Consider the following 24409-nt stretch of genomic DNA (forward strand, 5'->3'; position numbering starts at 1 on the left):
TTTGCTACAGTCTTTACCTACTATCTGTAAGAGGTAATACTACAGCTGTAAAGTTTTCAATACTGCAGTTTCTATGAAGTGATACAGTATTCTTGTTCTCCACATGAAGCTGAATACTGAGTATGATTTGGAACCAAATGAAATCTCTGAAATGTTCTCTAACACATTTTAAGCTGAAGAATTAATGGAATATCCCTTTCATCTGCCTGCTCTGTTTGTCTTTTAATAGGAACCATATTGGACTTCACACTCAAACATTTACTTTTAGACTGTGGGCTGTGGGCTACCTTCTGCTCGGAATTACAGCGCCGGATGACTCACACGGTATGTCCTTCTGCATTTGTTTTGGAACTAAAAGTCTGCTTCTAAACAGCAAGTCACCCGGTGAGAGTTCTTGGGATTTTTCTCTCTCTGGTTGATGTGGTTCTATCTCCACCATGCCAAGGTCATTTGGGCTCTGAACCAAAAAAACAGACTGCAGGTCTCCGCCCACACAACATGTTATTGAATCTGTTTTAAATATAAAGTGACAAGCACAGTTTATTTTAACTAAAATGTACATTTTTAGTGCGTTGGCAGCGAGGGATGGATGCTGTGGAGGCCAGTCAGCTGCCATCTGGCCGGAGCTGGACGCTTCAGCACCGCGGAGGGCGCACAGCCTCCTCTGGTGTTATTGATGCTCTGGTTGGAGGTTTCCAGAAAGATCCAGCTGACAGCAGAAACCCTGATGAGAAATGGTGCGAGGATGACACAGACACTTCATATGCCATATCTAGCTTGTATGTAATACGTGTAAGAGAGAGCTGAAACCTCACAGAAACAGTGGCACATTAGATCCCTTCCAGCTCACTGCTACCAAACTGATTTTACTACGAGGCTGGGGGCTTTAAAGGGCGTGTAAAAGAAATTAATGTTCCTGAAAGACTAATTCTTTCTGTTCCTGGTGGTGACTAACACGAAAAGTCGTTCACCCACCGCCTTAAAGTCCCTACGTGGCGCATTTCTACTCCCTGTAGGAGTGCTTGGAGGCCCGTGGGTCACCGGTCATTGGTCAACAGGAGCCACCAGCCTCTCCGGATGAAGCAGCCTCCTCCTCCCTCCTCCTCCTCCTCCGCCACAAAACCAGCACACAGCATCTCAACCCGGCGACTTGGCGGACAGCAGCTGAGACTCTCCGCTCGGGAGGCAGAAAAACGCACAAAATCCAAAGTTTTGCTCAGCAGAGCGCTTTGGGAGTGCGGCGGCGCGGTGAGGTGATCTTGGGTAAAAGTGATCACTGTTTCTTTTCTGTGGATTATCGATAAGTGCACAAGAGGAGCGCGTTGTTGCCATTAATTATTTATACATTCTTGTAAGAAAAAAAGCGGCGGGGATGCGAGAGAGACGCCGCAGCGGCGAGGATCGCCCGCTCTGAACCGGAGGAGTCACCGGCAGATGATGTCCCGATGTGAGAGTGTTTCCAGAGGAGACGAGGGAGGATGAAGAAGGGGGGAGAGGGATCGAGAGCGGCAGAGGTGGAATATAATGAAGTTGAGTGGGAAAGGACTGTGCACCGTGTTCTCCAGCACCCTCCTCTTCGTGTGCGCCCTGAGCGAAGTTGTCGTTGGAATAAGATGCGTCTCGCTGGGATCTACGGTGAAGGCGCATTTCCACCTCGGCGCCGCGGCCGGAGCTTTCTACTCCGGGCTACTTGTGGGCATCGGCCAGGTGCTGCTGGGCTCCGCGCTGCTCTGTTGCATGGAGAAGCCCGGCTGCAGGAATTTCTTTCTGCTCGGTGTTGTGGTCTTCTTGCTGGGGGTCCTCACCGCCTTCTCCGGCGCGGTGGTGGACGGAGACACGGCTTCCCTGGTGGAGAGGAAATATTCCCATTACTGCTTCCACTCTGTGGTTGTGAACCCTCCCTGCGAGCAGCTGAGGGATTACCAGCGGAGTCTGGTCATCTCCACTGTTCTCAGCACTTTGGAGTGTGTGCTGGGGCTCATCAACCTGGTGATCATCAAGAGGTACAAAACGGCGCAGTTTTCTAGGAGCCGCCAGTGCCAGCGGCGCAGCGCAGGGGCCATCCTGTTCAGCGAGGAGCGGGACTGCTCCTCGGCGGATTTCCAGCCGGTGTCTTACATCAACCTGGGGGTTTTTACTGTGTTTGATGAGACGGGAGCCGAGGTGCAGTGTGGGGGACACCCGTCCATCGAGCTGCCCGGATACTCGCCCTCGGACCCGGAGCTCAACCACTGCTTCCCCTTCTCGTTCCCGATCCCCAGTGAACTGCCGCCCGCGTACGAAGACATTTTCCCCGGTGAGGAATGCAACACATAGCCGCTCTGGAGCAGTGCTTCCTCTGCTGTGACAATCAGTGACTTTGTGCTTAAACAAACCCTCTTCTCCTTCTTCTTCTCCTTCTTCTTCTCCCTCCAACATCTCCCCCCACCCCAACTAAAGCAGTAAGTTACATAGGAGGACAGCAGCGGTGGATTTGAAATCAGCTGATTCCTTCTCATTCTGGTTCATTTCTCACACCTCATGCTGTAAACCTCCAGTCAGACTGATCAAAGTGAAACAGGCCCAGGCAGAGCAGCCACATCAAGGTCCATAAACGCAACAGCTTGCTCCTATATCAAAAAGCAGAGTTTGTGTTCTGAATGTTTGCTGTTTTTACTTGTGAATAAAACGTGTATTTAACCTCATCTGAAGTCATGAAGCTGCTGCTGCCAAGTTTAGCTGCTGGAAACTCACTGACGGTTCATTTTGTGGAGCTGGTGCAGTGTGTGTTTAATGCATCTGTCATTTTTTTTGTTGAGATATTTATTTTATTTATCATCATCATCTGGGAAAATACCTGCAGCACATCATCATCGTCATCGTCGTCATCATCATGGTGAGAAAGAAAGAGACCTCAAAAGGCTCTGTTTTAGCTGCACTGTGTGGTGTCCACTTTAAAGGCTCACTCCGGTGATTTATTATTGCACTTTCATAAAGCCCAGGGACTAAAAAGAGAAAGAGATGAAAAAGAATCAGTAAAATCCAAAGAGCAGGAGGCTCCAGTAAACCGACTTTTAGTCTCCAGAATGTCTAAAACTGCAATAACCCTGGTTTGACAGAATAACACCAAACTTTTCTCATTAGATCCTTAGTATTTAGTAGCTTTTTTTTTTTTTAAAGTATTATTTCTCCACACCTTTAATTTATAACACAGTCTCCAAACCCAAGCTGAGGTTACCCTGGCAACATCTTTATGACATCATCAGGGTTTCCAGGTTAAAGTCATTTAAGTACATTTAAATACAGTCAGTGTACTTCCATGAGCTCATGATTTATGCACTAAAAAGGTTATTTTCAATGCGTACTGAAATTGCTAAACTAAGCCAGTAAAGACAAACAAACACAATTTAGAGGACCTGACTGTAGCATTTAGAAATACCTTTAAAAATACACTAAAACATACTTAAGTTAATGTTTTTATACTAATAGTATGCTTTGAAAAATGTATTTTCCATTAGTTTTAAGTATATTTTAATTAGATTGTTATTAATACACAGATAATACTTAAGGAAATATATTAAAATTAGTTCCATATATATGTATAAAACCTTGTAAATATAATTTTTTTATAGATTTTAGGTTGATTTCACAGTTAAGTTTACTTTAGATATGTTAAATGTATTGCACTTAAATGGAATTTTAAGCATTTGACTATAGTAGTATTTTGAGAAACTGTTAAGATGCACTTGGACAAACAGTATATAGTATTTTTCTATTAATAATTTCATCAAAAAATTCATCAATTTCATTTCATGTATATATTTTGAGCATGTTTGAGACAAAATTTAAATATAAATCAGATTAAATTATAAAGTACAACATTCATTTTAAAAATGCACTTAAGTATATTTCAGTGCAGTTTAATTTTGTCTCCAAATTGTACATCAAACCCATCACTAATGATACATCATTAGGCTACTTAGCACATTGTTAGTACATTGAAAATAACACTGTTAGTACTTAAACTATTGGTTCATGGAAGTATAGTAAGTAATTAAGGAGACTTCAGGGGATTTTTTTCTGACTGTGAAACGCTCCCACTGCAGCCCCAGTACATATTATGAAACTGTGTTTACAGCAAACTGAGCTTAATGTGTAAAATCAGTAAAATTTCCTTCCTAAAGGTTTGTCAGAATCCCACAGCAGCTCATGGTAGCGATGATAGATCATATATGACAGATAATAGAGTACAGAAGCTCTGAGGCAACCTGACCCTGAATACACACCACATATTTGCTTTCACAGTAGTAGGAGGGATAATGACACAAAATCCCTCCTTTCTGGGATTCTTTAAAGCTCCCAGATGGGCCGGTGTGTCCGGATGGGAACCAGACTGAAGGTGGTAACACACCATTTCCAATTTAAAGGATTCAAACTGTGCAGAGCTGCTTGTTCCACTTCATGTGACTCGAAATCATTTATTAACATCACCACACACTAATAACCACATCGGTTCCCAGTGTGCATCCTCCCTGGACAACGAAAAGCCGTTCAGCGCCACCGTTTCACCTCACAGCTACAACAGTGGCTCCAGACAAACGGACAGATTTGTCTGCTGTCATTATTACACCTTTAGACAGCGCTGCTCGGAGGTAAATTAAATCCAAATGGTCCTTCAGTTTAAAGCCCCCAAATGAGCATCCGAGGCTGAATGTCTTTCTGGGGGCCGCTTTGACGAGCACCCTGTGATGAACAAACTTTAAGAAGTACTTCACTGGCTCAGTGTAATAATCCTCCTCTTATCCTTTCAAAACTGTGTGATGATGCTTTCCACTCACTCATTCTGCTTAGGTTGGGCTTTGCGTGCCAGAGCTGAATAGAAGATAGAAAAATAAATAAATAAATCCTGCACCTCGCTTCGCTCTTAAGTTTCATGCCTGAAAAATAAAGTGGCTATAACCTAAGATTAACTCGGCAACCGACTGGAGAACAAAAGAGGTCTTGGGGGAGTTGGTGTCCTAAAAGTTTCATAGAGGATTGTCCAAAGAAAGCTGCAAACAAAGCCGATGGTGTGGGCTGCAGTGTGAATCTCAACTGCTGAGGAAAAGACTGCAGACACTCAGGTCAGCAGTATCATACCAGGTTTTATGACTTATCCGGTTTCAGGTGGCTTCTGGTGTTTTTAAAAAAAAAAAAAATTTCTCGGGAGATTACCTTCTTGTGTGACTGCTTCCAGTCTTCTCTCTTACATCCCAACAGCTCAGAATTCACAGAAATGTCACATTTTTACAAAGAATGACTGCACAGTGAGCTGGTGCAATGAAGCAAGGCTGCTTCCATCTTGTGTTTTTATTATACATGGGGCTTGTTACTTGTGAGAAATGTTCTCACATTCAATAACTGAAGTCAAAATAAGGCTTGAATAGCTGCGGTAAATAGCCATCATTTGGTTTTAGCTGAATGATTTTCAATGAGATCTCTAGGAGGCTGAATGTGGCATAAATAAACCCAAACTTTTAATGGTGAAATAAACTCAGGATGGAGCTCTGGTCTGATGGTGCTATGATCCCCTCTCTATTAAGTCACCGGACTCTCAGTACCGGCTTGTTTGCATTTAGTTATTGGACTGAAGATAGTTTCTGCTCCCATTTTCCAGCTGATTGTTTGATTAAGCAAAGCAGAGTTGTTATGTATTTCCAGGACACACAAGGTCACGTATGACATATTTGAAAATAGCTAAAAAACTCATTATAGAACTGCCAACTCTGCATAAACATCATCACAAAATCTGCATAAACACACTGATTATATCTTCAAACTTACTGACATATAACCATCCAGATTCTAATGTTTTCTGACATTTACTGACAAAATCTATTACTGATAACTTGGGGACATTATTTGGCAGATTTAACTCAAGAAAAAGTGTTTCTTTAAGTATTTTGTTCATCCATCCATCATATAAACACTGCTAATGCTCATTAGGGTCACGGGGGGGTGGGGTGGGGTGGGGGGGTGGAGTCTATCCAGCTGACTGAAGGTGAAGACAGGTCACCAGTCTATCACAGGACTACACCTAAAGACAAACAATCACACTCACATTCATCTACGGACAATTTAGAATCACCGATTAACCTCAGCATGTTTTTGGACTGTGGGAAGAAGCACAGCCAGAGACATCAGCTGGGGATCTTTTAGCTGCGAGGCCACGGTGCTAACCACCTTTCCACTGTGCAGCCCTGCTTTGTTCATGCTGAGGTGATTTAGTGAAGACTGAGCAGCGTTAATGCTTCTATGAGGACAAAACAACCCGATCAAATCAGCTCCATCAGCCCCATTTATACAAAGAGAAGTTGATTCTGAGTGAACACAAATCTATTCTATGATCAATAATCAGAGCGTGTTGAATCTCATTTTAGAGTGTGTCATAAGGCGGTCGATGGTAATTAAGTCACAGTGGTGCACAGTAGTTAAATGCATGTAAACATTAGCTGTGCTTTACTTAAAGATTTCGATTTCACTTCATGCTGCACACTAAACACATTTTTCAAAGAAAATGTTTGATGAGCTTATGAAATATGATGCCTTAGCATAGACAGAACTATTCAACAGTATAGAAAATGCTAACAATTTGTTCTTACCAAACAGAAACCTTTGGGACTAAATGAAACCAACACTGAACTGCAGTTCTTCAAATGGCCACTAGAGGCTGGATGAGATCCCCATGTTAAAATGTTCAACTTTACAGCAGAAATAAAAATGTTTACAGCCTGGAACTAACAAGAGTAGTGGTCTCTGAAGGTAGTTTCCTCATTCACAACAGCTGTACAGGGAGTGAATTTTTTGAGAACACGCTCATTTAAATTGTATTAAGGGTTAAAGCTGTGCATAATTAAGGATGTTGGTTGCTTTGAGTGTCAGGCAGTTCATGGTCCAGAGATGCCTTATACGAAACTATTACTTATTTAAACCGACAATTCAGGAAAAAGTTTGTTACCTTGCTGACATGTTTCGACAGCCTCCGCTGTCTTCTTCAGAGCGTCATCCGACATTTGCTGACGTGTCCTTTTTATCACGTGGTCGTCTTGACAGATCTGTCAGAGTCTGTCAAACCGACCACTCCTTCCACCGTCCGGTGGTCTCTTGGAGGATGGTGTCCCAGGTGTGCGAGAGGATGTAGGCCCCCTCGTCCTGGTTCATAGTGTTGCCCACCTGCTTCCTGATTTCGATGGCTTCCTTGATCCATCGTTTCAGTTTATTTGTCTCCGAGGCTATAATCCTCCCCCCGTCCCAGTCCATAAATGTGATTTTGTCTTCTGCAGTGATCTGTGATGGCTGATTTTTTATTTTCTTGTTTGGCTTTTTCTTTTTGTGATCTTGTGAGGCGTCCAGTTGATTACTTTTTGCATTCAAAACAAGAAGAAACGAACACCAAACAGAATGCAAAAAGGACGCCTCACAAGATCACAAAAAGAAAAAGCCGAACAAGAAAATAAAAAATCAGCCATCACAGATCACTGCAGAAGACAAAATCACATTATGGACTGGGACGGAGGGAGGATTATAGCCTCGGAGACAAATAAACTGAAACGATGGATCAAGGAAGCCATCGAAATCAGAAAGCGGGCGGGCAACACTATGAACCGGGACGAGGGGGCCTACATCCTCTCGCACACCTGGGACACCATCCTCCGGAGACCACCGGACGGCGGGAGGCGTGGTCGGTTTGACAGACTCTGACAGATCTGTCAAGCCGACCACGTGATAAAAAGGACACGTCAGCAAATGTCGGATGACGCTCTGAAGAAGAGAGCGGAGGCTGTCGAAACACGTCAGCAAGGTAACAAACTTTTTCCTGAATTGTCGGTTTAAATAAGTAATAGTTTCGTATAGTACATAACGACAAAATGAACCTAATCCAACCAGAGATGCCTGTTTGACCTCTTTGCTCAATTTCAAGATAGCCAAGAATTAGGAGGAGCCAATAAGGCAACAACAACCGGAGCCACCACACTGGTCTAATCCCAATCTCCAATGTAAAGATGACACGCTAAACCCTCACAGACTTAACTGACCTTACAGCTGGTATAAAAGGAGTAATGGGAAACACTACTGTGACAGCACATGTTGCTTGGAAAAACACCTCGCCATAGAAAAAAGAATATGGACTCATGTTTTATCAGCTGCCCACTCCCTGTTTGTGACATTACAGTGTTTATACGCTTGAGCAAACCACCAAAAATCAGGAAAGCCATGATCATCGGTAAATCCTCTGCAGACATCTGACTGAAAATACAAACAGCTCCACAATTGTGCAGTAAACAACCACAACAACAAGTAGTCAGGTGCTGTCAGTGACAGATAAACTGCCCAGTGGATTTCTTCCCTTCAACATCCACCCTTGATTTGTGTACATTTTGTGCAGTGCAGGAAAACCACATTTATACAGCGCCTATAAAAAGCATTCACCTTCTCTGGAAGATTTCCGTTTATATTGCTTTTCAATGTGAAACATGGTGAATTTCTTTAGGTTTTTTTCGACATGAATTCACAAAAGAAGACTTTAATCCCAAAATGAAAACAGATTTCTGGTGAATGATTGCTAATCTGACTTCTTTTATCTTTTATGTTTTTAATTAATTGACATTGCTTTATAGAGATCTGTTTTCACAGTCTGTTTTTTTTAATTCTTGTCAAAAAATTACAAAAATAAATAAACCATGATTCAGTGTTGTAAAACAATAAAAGGGGAAAGTTTGTAGGGGAAAAAAGTATATTATTTATAAAATAAATTTTGTATGTCACCAATTTTACTATGAAATGTTAGCAAGTCCCTGAGGAAAGTTTGCAGACTTACAGATAATGTGTATAATAGTGTTGAAAAGTCAGAGCCCTCATGCAACTGATGTTTTGACAGTAAGACAGTCCTAAATACTCACATTGGACCACAGAGACTAAAAAATCACTTTTCATTAAACCTACAGGTGATATCATGGAGGATTGGTCCATTTTTATACACAGTTTATGGTTCCAACTGGACCAGTTATCAAAGTAAAATAATACTTACGGACAAAGGGCTCAGTTACATTCAGCACATTTATATTAATAATTAGGAATGTCCCAACCAAGACCTTTTGCCAAATCTCAATCTGGTACCATTCTCCTACAGAATACACATTTCAAGCACTATAAATTGTTAAAATCAATCCAAGCTATATGCTTGACAGCTGAACAGCTCTGGTGGTCTTAAACCTTGCTGTAATGTTCCATTAGGACACAGTTTGAAATGTAGTGTAAAGATGGTCGGATGCATCGTGGATCTACAAGCTTTAAAAAATGGCAAAAAATTGCATTCACTACTTAAATATCAAAAAATGTTTGTATATTAGCCATAGTACCAGGTTGCTAATACATCTTACTGCTTCATACTGTAGTGACCTGAGGAGGTGGTCACTCAGACTAGAAAGACTTCCATGCTGGTAAACTGAGAGCATTGTGGGGTTTAGCAAACAACGGGCACCATGACAAAGACTTATGAGACGCTGAATGACCTCCAACCAGAGCTCATGTGGTTTAGACAAGCTGAGACTGACGAGAGAACCGTCTTTGCACCTCAAAACATGTATACATTGACTAAACCAGTCACACATGCATAATTTGAGATATCAATTAAGCAACTATTGATTAAGGAAATTATTTTAAATTGTATCCTGTCACTAATGGTACTAATGGACAGAAACACAGGATACTGATCAGTTAAAAATGTCTTGATCAGCCATAATCTCCATCTTTGATATCAGATGACAACATATAAGATCTAACGAAATATTTACAGAGACATTTAGTCCTTACATCACGGTATTGCTATTACTTTGATTATAGTGTGACTGTGCAGCATCCTTCCAGGGACTAGAGATTAAATTTATATCTTGGCTGACTCTGGAGCATTTACAGCAATGCTTTAAAACTGCTCCTGTTATGTAAACTTACAAATAAAATGCATAAAAATAGATACATAAATAGATAATCCGAGATATGGAATAGTTGTCTAATAATAATAATAACAATACCTTGGCTAACAGCTAATAGCTAAGTAACTTACAGCCTTTCCGAGCTAGCAAAGAAAGCTAAAGTTGCAAGCTAATACCACAGAGATTAATGTACAAATTGAATCTGATAAATAACTCACCAGTAGCTCTAGTTATTGGTGGCTGTGGTTGTGTTTAAACATTGGAGAATGGGACACGTTATTCATGGTATCTGGAGCTCCACTCCCAGAACATCAAACACTTCATTTCCTTCATACTGGTGAAGTTTCATGCACCAGTTTGTCCATTTTCTGCACCAATTTATGGCTGAATTATTATTATTTATCTACAGAAACAAACAACATCCAGGCACTAGGAGACAATTTATAATACAAAGGAATGTAATGCAGGTATGCTCTCAGGCATTCTGTGTTACTTTTAAATATTTATTTTACCTGTATGTGAACTCTTATCATTTAATATTATCCCTGCTGAGTCAACACACACATACAGCATGAATGACTGAGTTTTCTGTTCTCTTTAAATGTGCATGGGACACCTTTTTACGTCAAATCTAAACTAAATAACTTTAATTAATGTAAATCTCTTCACCTTAGTATCTCATATGTTGTGTAAGATTTCTGCTCATGTTCAAAACTTTCTGTAGATCTAAAATACATCACACAAAGCTATATTTTGAGTGTTTATCCTAAATATTGACCTCCTATATGTACACTATTGTTCATACGTTTGTGGTCACCCAGGCAATGTCATGTTTTCCATGGAAACGCACACTTTTATTCATGTGCTAACATAACTGCACAAGGGTTTTCTAATCATCAATGAGCCTTTCAACACCGTTAGCTGACACAATGTAGCAGTAGAACACAGGAGTTATGGTTGCTGGAAATGCAGATATTCCATTGAAAATTTCCAGTCATTCACCACATTAAAAATGTCTAGACTGTATTTCTGATTAATGTTTTCCTCATTGAAAAAAAACGTCTTTCTTTCAAAAATAAGGACATTTCTAAGTGACCCCAAACTTTTAAACGGTAATGTCTGTCTATGTCGTGCTTCTATCAATACGTCCCTACTAAAATGCGGCATGTGAGGTTGTTTTTGCGTGTTCATGGAGAATAAATCAAACCTAGTAAAACTCAGGGTGCAAAAAAATGCATCTCTGCTTGTTCCTGATACGATGATAATTTCCCTACAGACTCTGTTTGACTTGTTTCTGTGTAGCTCCACCAGGCTCATTTTTATCCGGCTTGTTCCACAGTGTTGCTGTGTTTAAATATCAGCTCCATCAGACACAATTACAAGATGACAAAGTGCATTCACCCTTACAGGCAATAGAGGGAGAGATTAACTTTTTAAAAGTCACCACTGTGGGAGCAGTTTATAACCCGCTGTCTGTTGTGACAAATGCATCTCGTTCATCTCGCCGGTTGTTAACAAATGTCACCTGCCTGTTCACCGGAGAGAAAATCCAAGATTACACCACAAATGTGATCATTGTTTATCCAGGAGAGTCCACCTGAGCCACAGATTGACTCGGATTGACTCGGTGCTGCTCTACTGGCAGCCATCGACCTCTTGTAGAAGAGCAGGCAGGGGTTAAGTGTCTTGCTTAGTGGCACCTTTTCATGGGATTAGACCTCTCACCTGCTCTCACAAGGCGACTTCAAACATCTCAGTCCAGCATTCAAGCAGAGTGAAATGATGCTTTTTTAAAAAAAATGTTACGTAATTTTAAAAAATCACTAGTGGAATAATACGCCAAAACTGCTTTAAAATGCCACTGACCCTGCAAGAGAGTACCTCTATTAATGCTAATGTAATAAGTGTGCCTTTGAAGATAGCTCATGATATCTGTTCTACTACATGAGAAAATCCTGTTGCTCCAGAAGTGTAATGATGAATAATTGCACATTTGAAAAAAGCTCCGACATGTCAGATTGCAATGTAGGGCAGTACATTATCTTAAGATCTGTGTTCTCTGCGGTCCGGAGGTTTTTTTCCCCCCTGGTGGCAGATCCTTTGTTGGATAGCAGCGCTGCATTAGTGTAATGACGGCCTCCAGCTCTGGTCACACAAAGTAGAAACCGCTGACTTGCATCTCAAAGTTCCTCACTCTGAGGAATATGAGGGAGGCTTTCTGCACAAGTGATTACACTGCAGACACAAGGATGAGTGATGTCCGTGGACAGGAGCTTGCAGCTGGGGTTGAGCCCTGAGGCGAGGACGTGGGATCAAAAACGTCTTTGGAGCTACTTCAGATTACAGCTAGCTCATTAACGGGTGTAACGGCTTTTTAAATGGCACTTCTGCAGGTGGTCTTGCAGTGAGAAGTCTTTGCTTCTTAGAAAAACCCAGACACACACCAGGGTTGACACATACGTATCTTGAGTAGAATATTTTCTCAATCTACATACTTGTCCGAATGTATGTCAAGGACGAAACAGCCAGCCATACTTATGGAACAAAAAAAAAAAAAATCAATACCCCCTAAAAGCCTTTCATTAGAAACCTATCCATTTGCTGTGTGCAGCAGGCTGCCAGGCAAAGTTGTGTCTGGAAAAGCTCCAGTGGCTTTTAAAAGCCAACACTGGGCATTTCGTGAAAAAAATGTGCTTCATTACCTGTGTGTGGGCTTCCAAGCAATTAGACTCACTTGTGCCAATTTCAAAAGCTTGATTCTTCTTTATGATCTATAATTTATCGTTCAGATTTTTACTTTGTTCTGTACATGAGTTGAAACCTGTTTTTGAATGCACCAGCTAGATAAGCACCACTGCAGAGGCTTTTATTTTGCTGCAAAACTCCCCGTATTAACTGTATGTTTACCTTATTTGCAAATAATTATGAATTGATAGCTTGTAGCTTGATGTGTGAGAGTCATGATCAAAAGGCATTTGTGCTTCAGATGCAGCTAATGAAGAAGCGTTTATATCAGACTGTCAAACAGCTTAGTGGAGTCAAAGCTGGCGCTGTGCTTTCAGCCGTGTTGCAAACCAAGAAGTATTTAGACACTTTGAAATGTGTGAATTTCATTGCATTAGATGGCAAAATATCAAAGGAATCGGTTTTAACGTTTTAAAGATAGCAAGAAAGACCGATGTCAAGCTAAATATTCATAGTTTGCCAGGTTTTAAATATTAAAATATTACATGAAGAGCTTAAAATGAAGTCTGAAAAGTGTTTGGATACAAAATAGCTGACTTCCAATCCATGTTATATGGAAGGGCAAAGTGTTCTTTCTGCTGCTGAAATATCCATTTGTCTTCCTTTAATCTGTATTTCTGGCTGTTTATCTTTCCTAAAGTTTACATCTAAAATATGAGTTCACGGCTCCATCAGTGAAGAGGTTCATTTACACCAGGACTTTGATTTTCTCACTCTCTTTCATTTTCCTTCACCATCAGATCCGTGTAGGTTGAATTTGGACTCATCTGAAAACCGCACACATCTCCAAAGGCTGCCGTCTTTCTGTGCATGTTCTTCTGCAAATTTAATCCTGGCTGCCTTCTTCTTTGAGCTAATGAATGGTCCATATCGCTCCCCCTCCCTTCTTGACCCTGGTTTAAATGGTCTGGTTTGCATCTGCTAGTCTTTGCTGCTGTTTTTGCCTCGTTTTACTCACAATTATGCGCCATAATCTGCTGCTGATCTTCTCTTACGCCTTCTGTTCTCAATCGCAAATCCTCCATTTATGAACTTTTTCTCATGAACAGCTTTTTTTTTTTTTGCTGTTCTGTCAAATGTAGTAGCCTTTGTTGTGCTAAACAAACAGTGCTTGACCTTTTCTTTCAGCTTACTTTACTTGTCTTTGCCATTTTGCAGCTGCTTTACACAAAGCACTGGAATATATATATATATAATGGTTGTATAATGAGTCAGCCTTAAGTTCACACAGGTGCCCTTAACAGAGCAACCATTATGTAGTTTATCATATTTACAATGATGTTCCAGTAAGTTTGTCCAAATGCTTTTTTTGTTGCCACTGAAAGCTCAAACTGTCTCAAGTGACGATTATTTTGGCAGAAAATATTTGTTTCGAGATGTGATAAATGTGCTTTTCTGTAGATCATTGACTTTTTAAAAAATGATCGTTTATGGGAGAACTTTATGAACTCGAAAAATGTGCTCACAATCAAATTGTCCAAACACTTTCTGGGTTCTATTGTACAGATGCAGCATGTAGCAAACATTTCTAAGTTATTATGTAAATCAGCTAAATGTGGATCATTTCAGTTTAAATGATCCCAAACATCAGATGATACAAATGTTAATGTTAAGATTTTAAATGTCAAAGATGTTGAATAAAACATTTTCTCAACTCAGTGTCCACTTACTAGGTTTTCTTTTGTTGTTGCCTGCATTAGATGATGACACTTGCTCAGTTGTCATGGAGACGGACCTGTTGTTTATATATTTTCTTGCATTATTTTCAGTATAGATTTAAAAGAAAAGCATTTTAATCAGCTAACTGCTCCAGCTTTTATGACTCCCTACCAGTCTCGCAGGAGAATTCATTCTCGATGTTGGAAAGGGTGCTTTCAGCAAACAAGACTGACTCAAGGTCTGCTTATGAGCTTTTTCAAGAGCTTTTAACCACAGCCCTTTGTCTTCATCTGCTGCTGATATCCTGAACTCTAAAACAGCAGGGACAAGCTTACATGTCAACAAATCCCTCTCCATGACACTCGAGCAAATGCTATTCGCTGATGAAGAGACTGATTTGATTAAAAGCTCCAGAAAAAGCTTGTAAGTGCGCTTTGAGTTATGATTGTGTTTATCAATCAGTAGCAGTGATTTCTTCTCCATCTACTCTCTTAGAATCAGGGGAGCATTAAGGAACTCAGAGGATACTCAGGGATCTCTGCTTACTCGAGGGAACCTTTTAAAAGCTCAATTCATAGAAGAGGTTGGGGAGGAAGATTAATAAAAAGGATATATTTAGAGACTGTATTAGCATTTAATTTTATTTATTTTTAAAACATAATTTAATCATCGTGTACATTGTAATATTTTAATGTATATAAATGATAACATTAATTAATAGTTAGCTAAAAGAAACAAATAGCTAAAATTAATAACTAAAAATAACACAGCTAAATGATGTAAACAGCTAACCACAAGAAACAAATAGTTTACTAAAAATACCAAAGTTAGCATAGTTAGCTAAACACAACAAATAGTTAGCGAAAGCATAAAAATGTTTTGTAAAAAGAATTAAATTCTTAGCTAAAAGTAACAAATAGCTAAAACGAATTAATAGCCAAACATAACAAATAGCTAGCTAAATGAAATAAACAGTTTGCCAAACAAGACAAATAGTTAACATAAAAATAACAGTTAGCATAGTTAGCTAAAAGCCACAACCAGTTAGCGAAAGTGTAAAAATACTCTGCTAAAAGGAATAAATTCTTAGCTTAAAGCTAAAAGTAACAAATAGCTAAAAGGAATTAATAGTTAGCAAAACAAACAAACAAACAAACAAATAGCTAAAAGGAATTAATAGCCAAAAATAACAGATAGTTAGCTAAATGAAGTAAACAGTTTGCCAAACAAATAGTTAACATAAAAATAACAAAGTTAGTTTAGTTAGCTAAAAGCAACAGTTAGCGAAAGCGTAAAAACACTCTGCTAAAAGGAATAAATTCTTAGCTAAAAGTAACAAATAGCTAAAAGGAATTAATAGTTAGCAAAAAAAAAACAAATAGCTAAAAGGAATTAACTCAAATAACAAATAGTTAGCTAAATGATGTAAACATTTTATGACAAGAAACAAATTGTGAACTAAAAATACCAAAGTTAGTATAGTTAGCTAAAGGCAACAAATAGCTAAAAGGAATAAATAATGTAAAAAAAACAAACAAATAGTCAGCTAAATGAGGTAAACATACCACAAGAAACAAATTGTGAAATAAAAATACCCAAGTTAGCATAGCTAGCTAAAAGCAACAAATAGTTAGCTAAAAGGATTAAATTCTTAGCTAAAAGTAACAAATAGCTAAAAAGAATTAATAGCAAAAAACAACAAATAGATAGCTAAATGAAATAAACAGTTTACCACAAGAAACAAATCATTAACTAAAAGTAAAAGTTAGCATAGTTAGCTAAAAGCAACAAATAGTTAGCGAAAGCAAAAAAAATTGTTAGCTAAAGGGTATAACTAGTTAGTGGAACAAATATCTAAAATGTATAAATATGTAGCTAAAAGTAATAAATTACTAAAAATACTAAAAAGTGAGCTAGTTATTTATTATTATCTATATTATATTTAGTTAATGGATTACTTTTACTTAATTAGTAGTTTTAGCTGTAGTTGGATGTCCCTCTCTAGTTGATTTAATTTATGAAAACTGATCTTTGTCTTTTAAAATTACATATTTAGAAGTTTTTTTTCCATGAAATTAATTCCTTCCTGCCTTAGCATGGTCCAAATGTCACCTCATCTGTCCCTACCCATTACAGCTCGAGCACACCAGCTCACCTACGGCTCTGCTTAAACACTGTAAAACTAATCTACGGTACAAAATGTCAAGTTGTAATATTGGAGTAATTCAACCACACATTCCTGAACTAGAAACTTTGAGACTGTCATCAGTTCACTGCAGCTTCAAGGTAAAAATGCTCAGTCATGGTGTTTGCTGTTTATTTTGCTCATAAGGTCACTTCTAGCATATAAAAAATGCTAACAAGGTGGAAAAAAGTCACCAGAGAAGGTCTTTAAACCCATTATCTCGGCCTGCTGAACGCTCCTCCTCAATGTTTCAATTAAAATGTTCTTTATACTCGGTATAAACCCAACTATCGGCACCAGATGCCTGTTTATTCCATTTGTCTGCCAACTAATGAGCACCATTTGCTGGCAGGATATTTTATATTACAGCTAACTCCTGGCTAGTTTGTTGCGAGCTGTTGCTTCATATTGAGAATAGTTAATAGAAATGCTGACTGTCACAATTCTCACCTAAAAGTTCTCCAAGAGAGATGCTGCAACATTATTCTGAATATAGAGTGATTATATAAGAGTGTTCGCAGATTCACCTCTATACAGTTTCTGACTTAGACGCACTTAAAGGATCGGAAAAGTTCAATCTCAATGACAACATTTCATTGCAGACGGTCAGACGTAGTTCATGAGGAGTTAAGAAGCAGCTTCTCTAATGTGTAAGTCAAGCCAGTAGTAATTTCATGCAAAAAGCAAGAGTTTCCCCTCAGGCGTCTTAAAAGTGAGCAGAGTTTTAGCGAGCTGGATTCCTCTCAGTGGCTTGGAACAGAAAGTGTGGCAGAGATGCAGTGGAGGGAGAAGGGGAACCCTGGCAGCGTCTGCATCCTCAGAGTGAGCCGAGCGTCAATCAATAGCTCCTGCAGTGGCTGTGTTTTCAGAGCGAGCCAGCTCTAAACTTGCAATAACCTCTTTGGCTCGCTGCCATCTGCCACTTAGCAGACAACTCCTGGAGCATCAAAAGAGAAGAGCGGTGCAGCGGAGGTAAGGTCGCCTTCACAGGGGAAGTTCCAACTCAAAGGCGCAACTTCAATTTAGCTCTCCAGCTGCTCTATTCCTGTAATTAATTCTGTATTTTCTGCCGGACAGCCAGGAGTGGCCAGTTCTCAGCTCACATGAAAGATGGGTCAGGAAATACATACAAATCCACACACTTTCAGATATGCATTCCAGCAGCACCGGCTCAGTGCTGATGAGCTGCTAGTTGTTTACTGATTTATCGGAACGTGATCTATGCCCCTTCTTATTGTCAGGAAGCCGTCCGGCTCCTGACTTGGTTTTGTTTCTGGTTTCTGTCAGGATGCTGTTGCAGCTCCTGCCTGGTTTTTGTTTCCCTTTCTCCCTGTCTCGCTCACAGCTGATTGCTTGCTGCAGGACTAATTATTGTCATTCGACTCAGCTGAGGAGCAATCAGCTCAACTTTATTCACCTGCCTTCCCCCTTTAGTTTAAATATCCCCTGCTCCCCTCTTTGTGTGTGGGAGCATCACAGCACAGACCGTTTCTTACACGGTTTACGCCTTTCGCCTTCTGATTTTCCCCTAACTCTGGATTTTTGAGGCTCTTCCCTTTGGACCCTACTGCCTTTGGACTACTTAGGTTTTTCTTTTATGGACTCACCCCTTTGTGGACTTAGAACTTTTGGACTTGCCTAAGCTGGTTCCTCCCGGTAAAGGATTTGCTCTGTTTGTGAGTATGTGTCCCTTGTGTTGTTTTGCTGCCTTTTGGACGTTTTATTTTGGTTCAATAAACCCTATTTTCTCCACTACACCTGTTGCCTGCCTGTTGGTATCTGCGCCTGGGTTCTACCACCACCATTCGTGACACTTATGGACGCAAACACAAGGATCTGATGATTTAAAGAGACATTACACTGCATGAAGAACTGTCATTTCATCAATCAAAAATGCAGGAAATACAGAAACACAGTAGTATGATTGCTCAAGGATGGATTGATCTGAAACATGTACACTACCAGTCAAAAGTTTAGACATACCTTCTCACTTAATGGCTTTTCTTTATTTTCATGACTATTTACATTGTAGTTTGGAGCTCATGTCAACACCTTGGGTTCCTTGTTGTGTTCTTGAGCAGATTTGGGCAGTTGCATCCTATTGGTTGGGGAGTGCTGTTGTCATAGAGGGGGCTGCCTGGTTTGCAGCAATATTTAAGGTGGTATTTTGGTTGGTACATGTCAAAGTAACACACACATGAATGTCAAGACCTGAGGTTTTCCAGTAGAACATTGCATTCTTACAAGATGATAAATCCTGACAGTAGCCTTAATGCTTTGGTTCATCTATGTCTATTACAGTAAAACATCTACTGAATATTGAGGGGCAACAATACCTTCACCTGGATCAAGTCACGTTTTACAGTGTTTCTTTAACTAAAGATACTAATGAGAGCAGGAGTAATAAACCAGAACAATTATGAAGCAGAAAACCAAGAGAATGAGCTGAAAGACACTAAAAAAGCCCCATATGGGAGCTGCATATTCTGGTGATAACTCTTTCACCATCAAATCTCACTCCATTCTATCCATTACTAAAATAAAAATATTAATAGCTTCAAAACAAGGATATCCCAGATGATTTTGATCCAATAAATCCCTAATATGATTTGTATTCTCAACCAGCAGAGCTTTGAGGAAGATTTACTATTCAGCAGAGAGACTGGGTTTGACAGATAACATGACGGAGGCTCTGTTATGTAACTGACAGAAACACGAGCAAGAGCGTTTTAATGTATCACATCAGCTCTTCCAAATATGACAGAATGAGAAAAACATAAAAGACAAAAACAAAACAAAACGCTAAAAGAGCAGAAATTGTGCTGGAATAAAAAGTCGAAATTTAGAATTCCAACAATGTAATTTCACAGGATCAGACTTGGATTGGAGATGGACGCTGTTCTTTCCCAGAGAAGCCTGAGGTAAAGAGTCAAGCCAGATGTCGGGTATTCATGAGCCCCAGGCTGAGCACTGTGGCACTGAAGTTTGTCTGAAAAACAAGAGCTTCACCTCAATGTGGCTGCAGGTCTGAGGGAGGAAGACTGTAGTTTGTGCCTACATGTATGAAGCACGCAACATTTAGAGCGGCTGGTGTCCTTGTACAGTGGCCTTTAGGGGTGGAATGAGATGTGATCTGAAACTGTGCACTTGAATTGGATTTCTGCCTTTCAGCGCGAGGCGTAGTGGCTCCCAGAACACATCGGGTCAAAAAGAAACTGTTAGAGCCATAAGGTCAGAAGTTACAGCTGTGAGGAAGCTGTCAAAGAGATTGCGGCATCTGTGCTCACAGAAACAAAAACTCACATGCGAAATGAGACTTTAGTTTACTCACAGCTCTGGAAAAGTCAGCAGAGTGAAGTGTGCCTGTCGGGTGACGCTTGGCTGCACCTCTGCTATGAAAAGAGCCAGCTGAGGTGTTTGGGCTTCAGGTCAGGATGCCTCCAGGACCTGCTAACCCCTCTGGAGACCCCCGGAGCAGCCTGGGAGCCTCCTGGAGACGTCACACCTCCTTCTAAACACTTAGCTGGAGGACATGGCTGGGGAAGAGGTCAGAAGCGTGACCCGAAACCGGATAAGTGCTGGAAAATAGATATCTGGACTGAGCATAAAACTGAAGAGATTAGAATAACATGAATGAAAGCAAGAGAGCAAATTAAGTGTTTTAATTAAGTCACAAATCGAAGGCTGGCTGTGACCTCAGGCAAAATTTGTTGTGCAGGAAAATAAATCAAAAATTAAAATGTAATTAGGCGGTTGGGTTTTTTAAAGATCCAAATTAACGATTGAAATGTAAAAAAACAAAGAAGGAAATGGTAAAAATACACAGATGGTGAAAATTAAAGGAAAACCTGAAGAGATCTGGTGGCTCCACTGTTGGAGCATTGTGATGGTAGGGTTTGGGTCCACTTTATATTATGATGAGAGATTTGTATTCTTTTGGGAGTTTTCTCCTCCAGAATGTCAATAACCACCAATATTGCACGAGAGGTCATTGAATAGTTTGTTGAAAGTTATGTTAACCACATATCATGGCCTCAGCAGCCACCTAATCTCAACTAAATGAAAACTTTGGCGAATTCTGGACCAAGATGTTAAATAGTGCTCTCTACCATCATCTATTAAAACACCAAATGAGAAAATATTTACTGGACAAATGGTGTTTATCTTTCCAATAGAGTTCCAGAGACTTGGAAAATCAATATTAAGGAGTGCTGAAGCTGTTCTGGCTACATATGGCGTCCCAACACCCTTTGGTGATGGGATGTTTGGGTCCACTTTAGGTTGTGATGAAAGATTTCTATTCTGATGAGTGTTTCCTTCTCCACGATGACAATGCCCACCAATATTGCATTAGCAGTCGCTGATGGTTTGTTGAAAACAATGTGAGTAATATGTTGAGGCCTTTACAGTCACCTGATCTTCAACCATCTGAACACTAGTGGGACATCTGGGACCAAAGTGAGAGACAGCGCTCTCCATCACCATCATCAAAGCAACAAATGAGGGATTATTTATCAGAAAAATGGTTTTATCTCTCCAGTAGAGTTCCAGAAACCCAAAGATATAATACCAAGGAGCATTGAAGCTGTTCTGGCCACAGATGGCAACCCAACACCTTCCAAAGACACTTTGCGTTACGATTAGAATAACATGAACGTGGGTAACTAAAATTTTTTTTTTTAAACATACAAATTAGAGATTGAATGTCATAAAATCAAGAAGGAAATGGTAAAAAAAAATACACAAATGGGTGAGAAATTAAAGGAAAACATGACCCCTTGACCATTACAGGTGATCTGGTGGCTCTGGTACACTGTGGGGGCATTTTACTGGGATGGTTTGGGTCCATTTGTCCCAGTAGAGGGGACAGTCACTGCAAATTGATACAATGTTGTTCTGACAGATCAATTTCATCCTTTGATGACACATTTTTGTCCTAATCCATAGGGCACAATGGGTCACTGAATGGTTTGATACAAATGATGTAAATCATATCGTATGTGCTACGATTCAGCTGTCTAGGGTCAGCTGGAAGAAATAAAAACAAACAAAACAATTGCTGTTATTGGTTAGATCATGGAATTAATCGGTTAGTGACAGAAATGGGGATATTCAGCAAAGTAAACAGAGCTAGTGGGTGTTGCTAAATCAAAGAACCAAATAAAACCAAGCGAAAGCTAACAGAGCTACATAAAACAGCTAAACTCCTTTGCCAAACTTAAACTCATTAGCAACACCAACATCTATTAACAGAAATTGAACAAACGAGTGCCTTCAAACACAAACCAACGACAGGCAACGAGCAACAGCTGCTAACAGACCTTTTACACAAAACACAAAGACAGAAAGTGCTCACATTAAATCCCAGCTGCCTTGACTGTGAGGCTGGTTGTGGATTTATGTTCAGGTGTGATGATGGCTGCAGTCAGCTGGAGGAGGAAACCAGGTGGTGTCCCAATCAGACGGGTCAGGAGGCGGGGAGAAGGGCAGATTTGAGCCAGAGCCCTAGAGATAGTAAGAGTTGCGACACTCCCATAGGGTGCCGTTGTACGCTTTCTTTCGGTCTACTTCCGGGTTGTGGAGGCTTGTTTAGTTCCAAGCACCGCTTCGACAGTGACAGCCACCGTTCATTTGTACTGCAGGTTGTTGAGTATATGTGGAGGTAAGTTGATGAAATGCCTACCTCTTTTGAATTGTCAACTGCCTATATTTTATCAGAGGCTCTTTATGATGCATATGCTGAGCTTTATTTGTATTTGCGCAGCGTAATTATATATATTTTTTATCTTGGTAGACGACCGAATTTCTGCTACTTTTTTTAGCTCGACTCTGCTGTTAGCTGTGAAGTTATCTCCAGAGATATATTGACGGATTAATTGTTGATGAGTCGCTCCCTCTTTTCAATTTTAACGTCTTTATATTATATCAGAAGCCCTTTGTGGTGCATACATTTATCTGTATTTGTGAATATTGGCAGATGACCGACTTTCAGGCATTGCCTTGTGCTTGTTAGCTGTTCTTTGAAACCTACCTAGCTACATCGCTACCTCTTTTTAATTGTCAAGACTACGTCCTTTATATGAGACCCTTTATAATGCATAAACTTATACTTGTAAGTATTTAACAAATATATTTATTAATATCTATCGTATCTATCTATCTGCCAGTATCCCGAGAGCAGTCACTGAAGACACGAAGACCCTCATTGTTTCTCCCATTGTCAATAAAACATACTATTTCATTCATCAAAGCATAATGAGTTGTTATTCTTGAATATATATATATTTTGTGTATGTCTTAAAATGGTTATAGTGAGTCAACTCCTGCCTCATCAGAAGTGGCTGGACACTATCTGCTGAATGGACTGTTGTTACTCTACTTTTCAATAACTCCTAGACTACGGGTAAGTGAATCAGAGAAATATAGACATTGTCTGGAAATACAATAATCCAGCTGGGCAAAAATTAACATCTTCAATCATCTTACATTTCTGTGTAAAAGTCGATTTTCCATGCTAACACGAATGTGAAACATTCCCTCCCAAACCCCAAAAGTGTCTTGAATATGTCACCTTACGGCTCAAAATGTAAAACTGACATTTACATACATACTCCAAAGAATTAATAATCAAACAAGTACTTGGAGGTGTGATTTTATTCCTTTTTTTTTACCGTGAAATCGACGCTCTCAGTCCCATAGAAGGAAATGACAGCACTGCCTGTTTGGAACTATTCAGGCTTACATGAACCACGTGACCGCCCCGCTGCGAGAGCATGAGTGTCGCAACTCTTACTATCTCTAGAGCTCTGATTTGAGCTAATCAGCTGAAATGACTGGCAGCTGGGGTCTGAAGCAAACTCTCAAGCCAGCAACAGCTCAGTTTATACAGACCATCACCAGCTAGATAAGCTAAAAAAAAGTAGTTTTTTAAAAAAATATATATATTTTTGCTTTCATGTAACCTCCTAATTTGAGACGTTTTAACCCTGCTGTTGTTTTCATTTACAGGGACTAAAACAATAGTTTCTTTGTCTGAAAAAATACAAAAAAATCTGCAAAAACATTCTCCAAATTTCTGAAAATTTGCAAAACTTTCAGGAAGAAAATTTCAATAATTCCTTAAAAGTTTCCCTTAAAAGTTATATTTTAAAAAAATCCCCTAAATTTGCCAAGAAAATTCTTGTAAATAATTTTTAAAAATGAGTAAAAATCTTCCCAAAAAATCCTAAAAATATCTAAAATGAATACATATATATCAGTAAAACTTTTTCTTTAAGAATTGGGATTGCTTTTTTCTTTTTTCTTTAAGAACATTCACAAAACAATCAACCAGCAAACTTCGCTGGATTTTGGTTGATTTTTTTTTGTGAATTTTCTTAAGAAACAGTTTTAACATTTCTTTTTTTCCACAAAAAAATGTTCAAAGATTTCCCAAAAAAGTTGAAAATGCAGACATCAGAAGTTTCACTGTAAAAATAATTTTTTCCACATTTCCAAACTTTAAAACGGGTCAATCTGACCCACAGGATGACACGAGGGTTAAACTTATTTTGAGTTTTCTTGTAAAATTCATCTCAAAACAAGATAATTTCAAGATTGTTTGACTTAACAAGATATTTAAGATGGATTGTCTTAAAACAAGTCCTCTATCTTGCTGAAATGTCATTTGTTAAGAGAATTTATCTTAATTCAAGTGAGATGAGACATTTTGACTCAAAATAAGACAAATAGACTTGGTAAGATTTTGAGTTTTTGCAGTGAGCTCTCTACCACCATCATCAAAACACCAAATGAAAGAATAGGTGTTCATCCCTTCAGCAGAGTTTTACACACAGAGAAGAAGTACTGAAGCTATTCTGGCTGCCAGTGG

General features: G+C 39.5%; 2 protein-coding genes across 2 annotated transcripts in view; one reads left to right on the plus strand and one right to left on the minus strand.

Moving 5' to 3' along the window:
* Window positions 1–513: 513 nt before the first annotated feature.
* Window positions 514–24409, minus strand: part of pigg (phosphatidylinositol glycan anchor biosynthesis class G) — a 182196-nt gene continuing 158300 nt past the window's right edge. The window contains exons 14-15 of the mRNA XM_051954047.1: window positions 2837–2984; window positions 514–724 (exon numbers count right to left, since the gene is read on the minus strand). Of these exons, the coding sequence (XP_051810007.1) occupies window positions 565–724; window positions 2837–2984 (308 nt within the window). The 3' untranslated portion in view covers window positions 514–564. The remainder of the gene's footprint in view (window positions 725–2836; window positions 2985–24409) is intronic.
* LOC127535665 (transmembrane protein 271-like) lies at window positions 737–2684 on the plus strand. Its single transcript, XM_051954222.1, has one exon. It carries the CDS (start codon window positions 1525–1527, stop codon window positions 2314–2316), a length of 792 nt encoding a protein of 263 aa, XP_051810182.1. The 5' UTR covers window positions 737–1524; the 3' UTR covers window positions 2317–2684.

Source organism: Acanthochromis polyacanthus, chromosome 10, assembly GCF_021347895.1.
Source record: "Acanthochromis polyacanthus isolate Apoly-LR-REF ecotype Palm Island chromosome 10, KAUST_Apoly_ChrSc, whole genome shotgun sequence".
NCBI lineage: Eukaryota > Metazoa > Chordata > Actinopteri > Pomacentridae > Acanthochromis > Acanthochromis polyacanthus.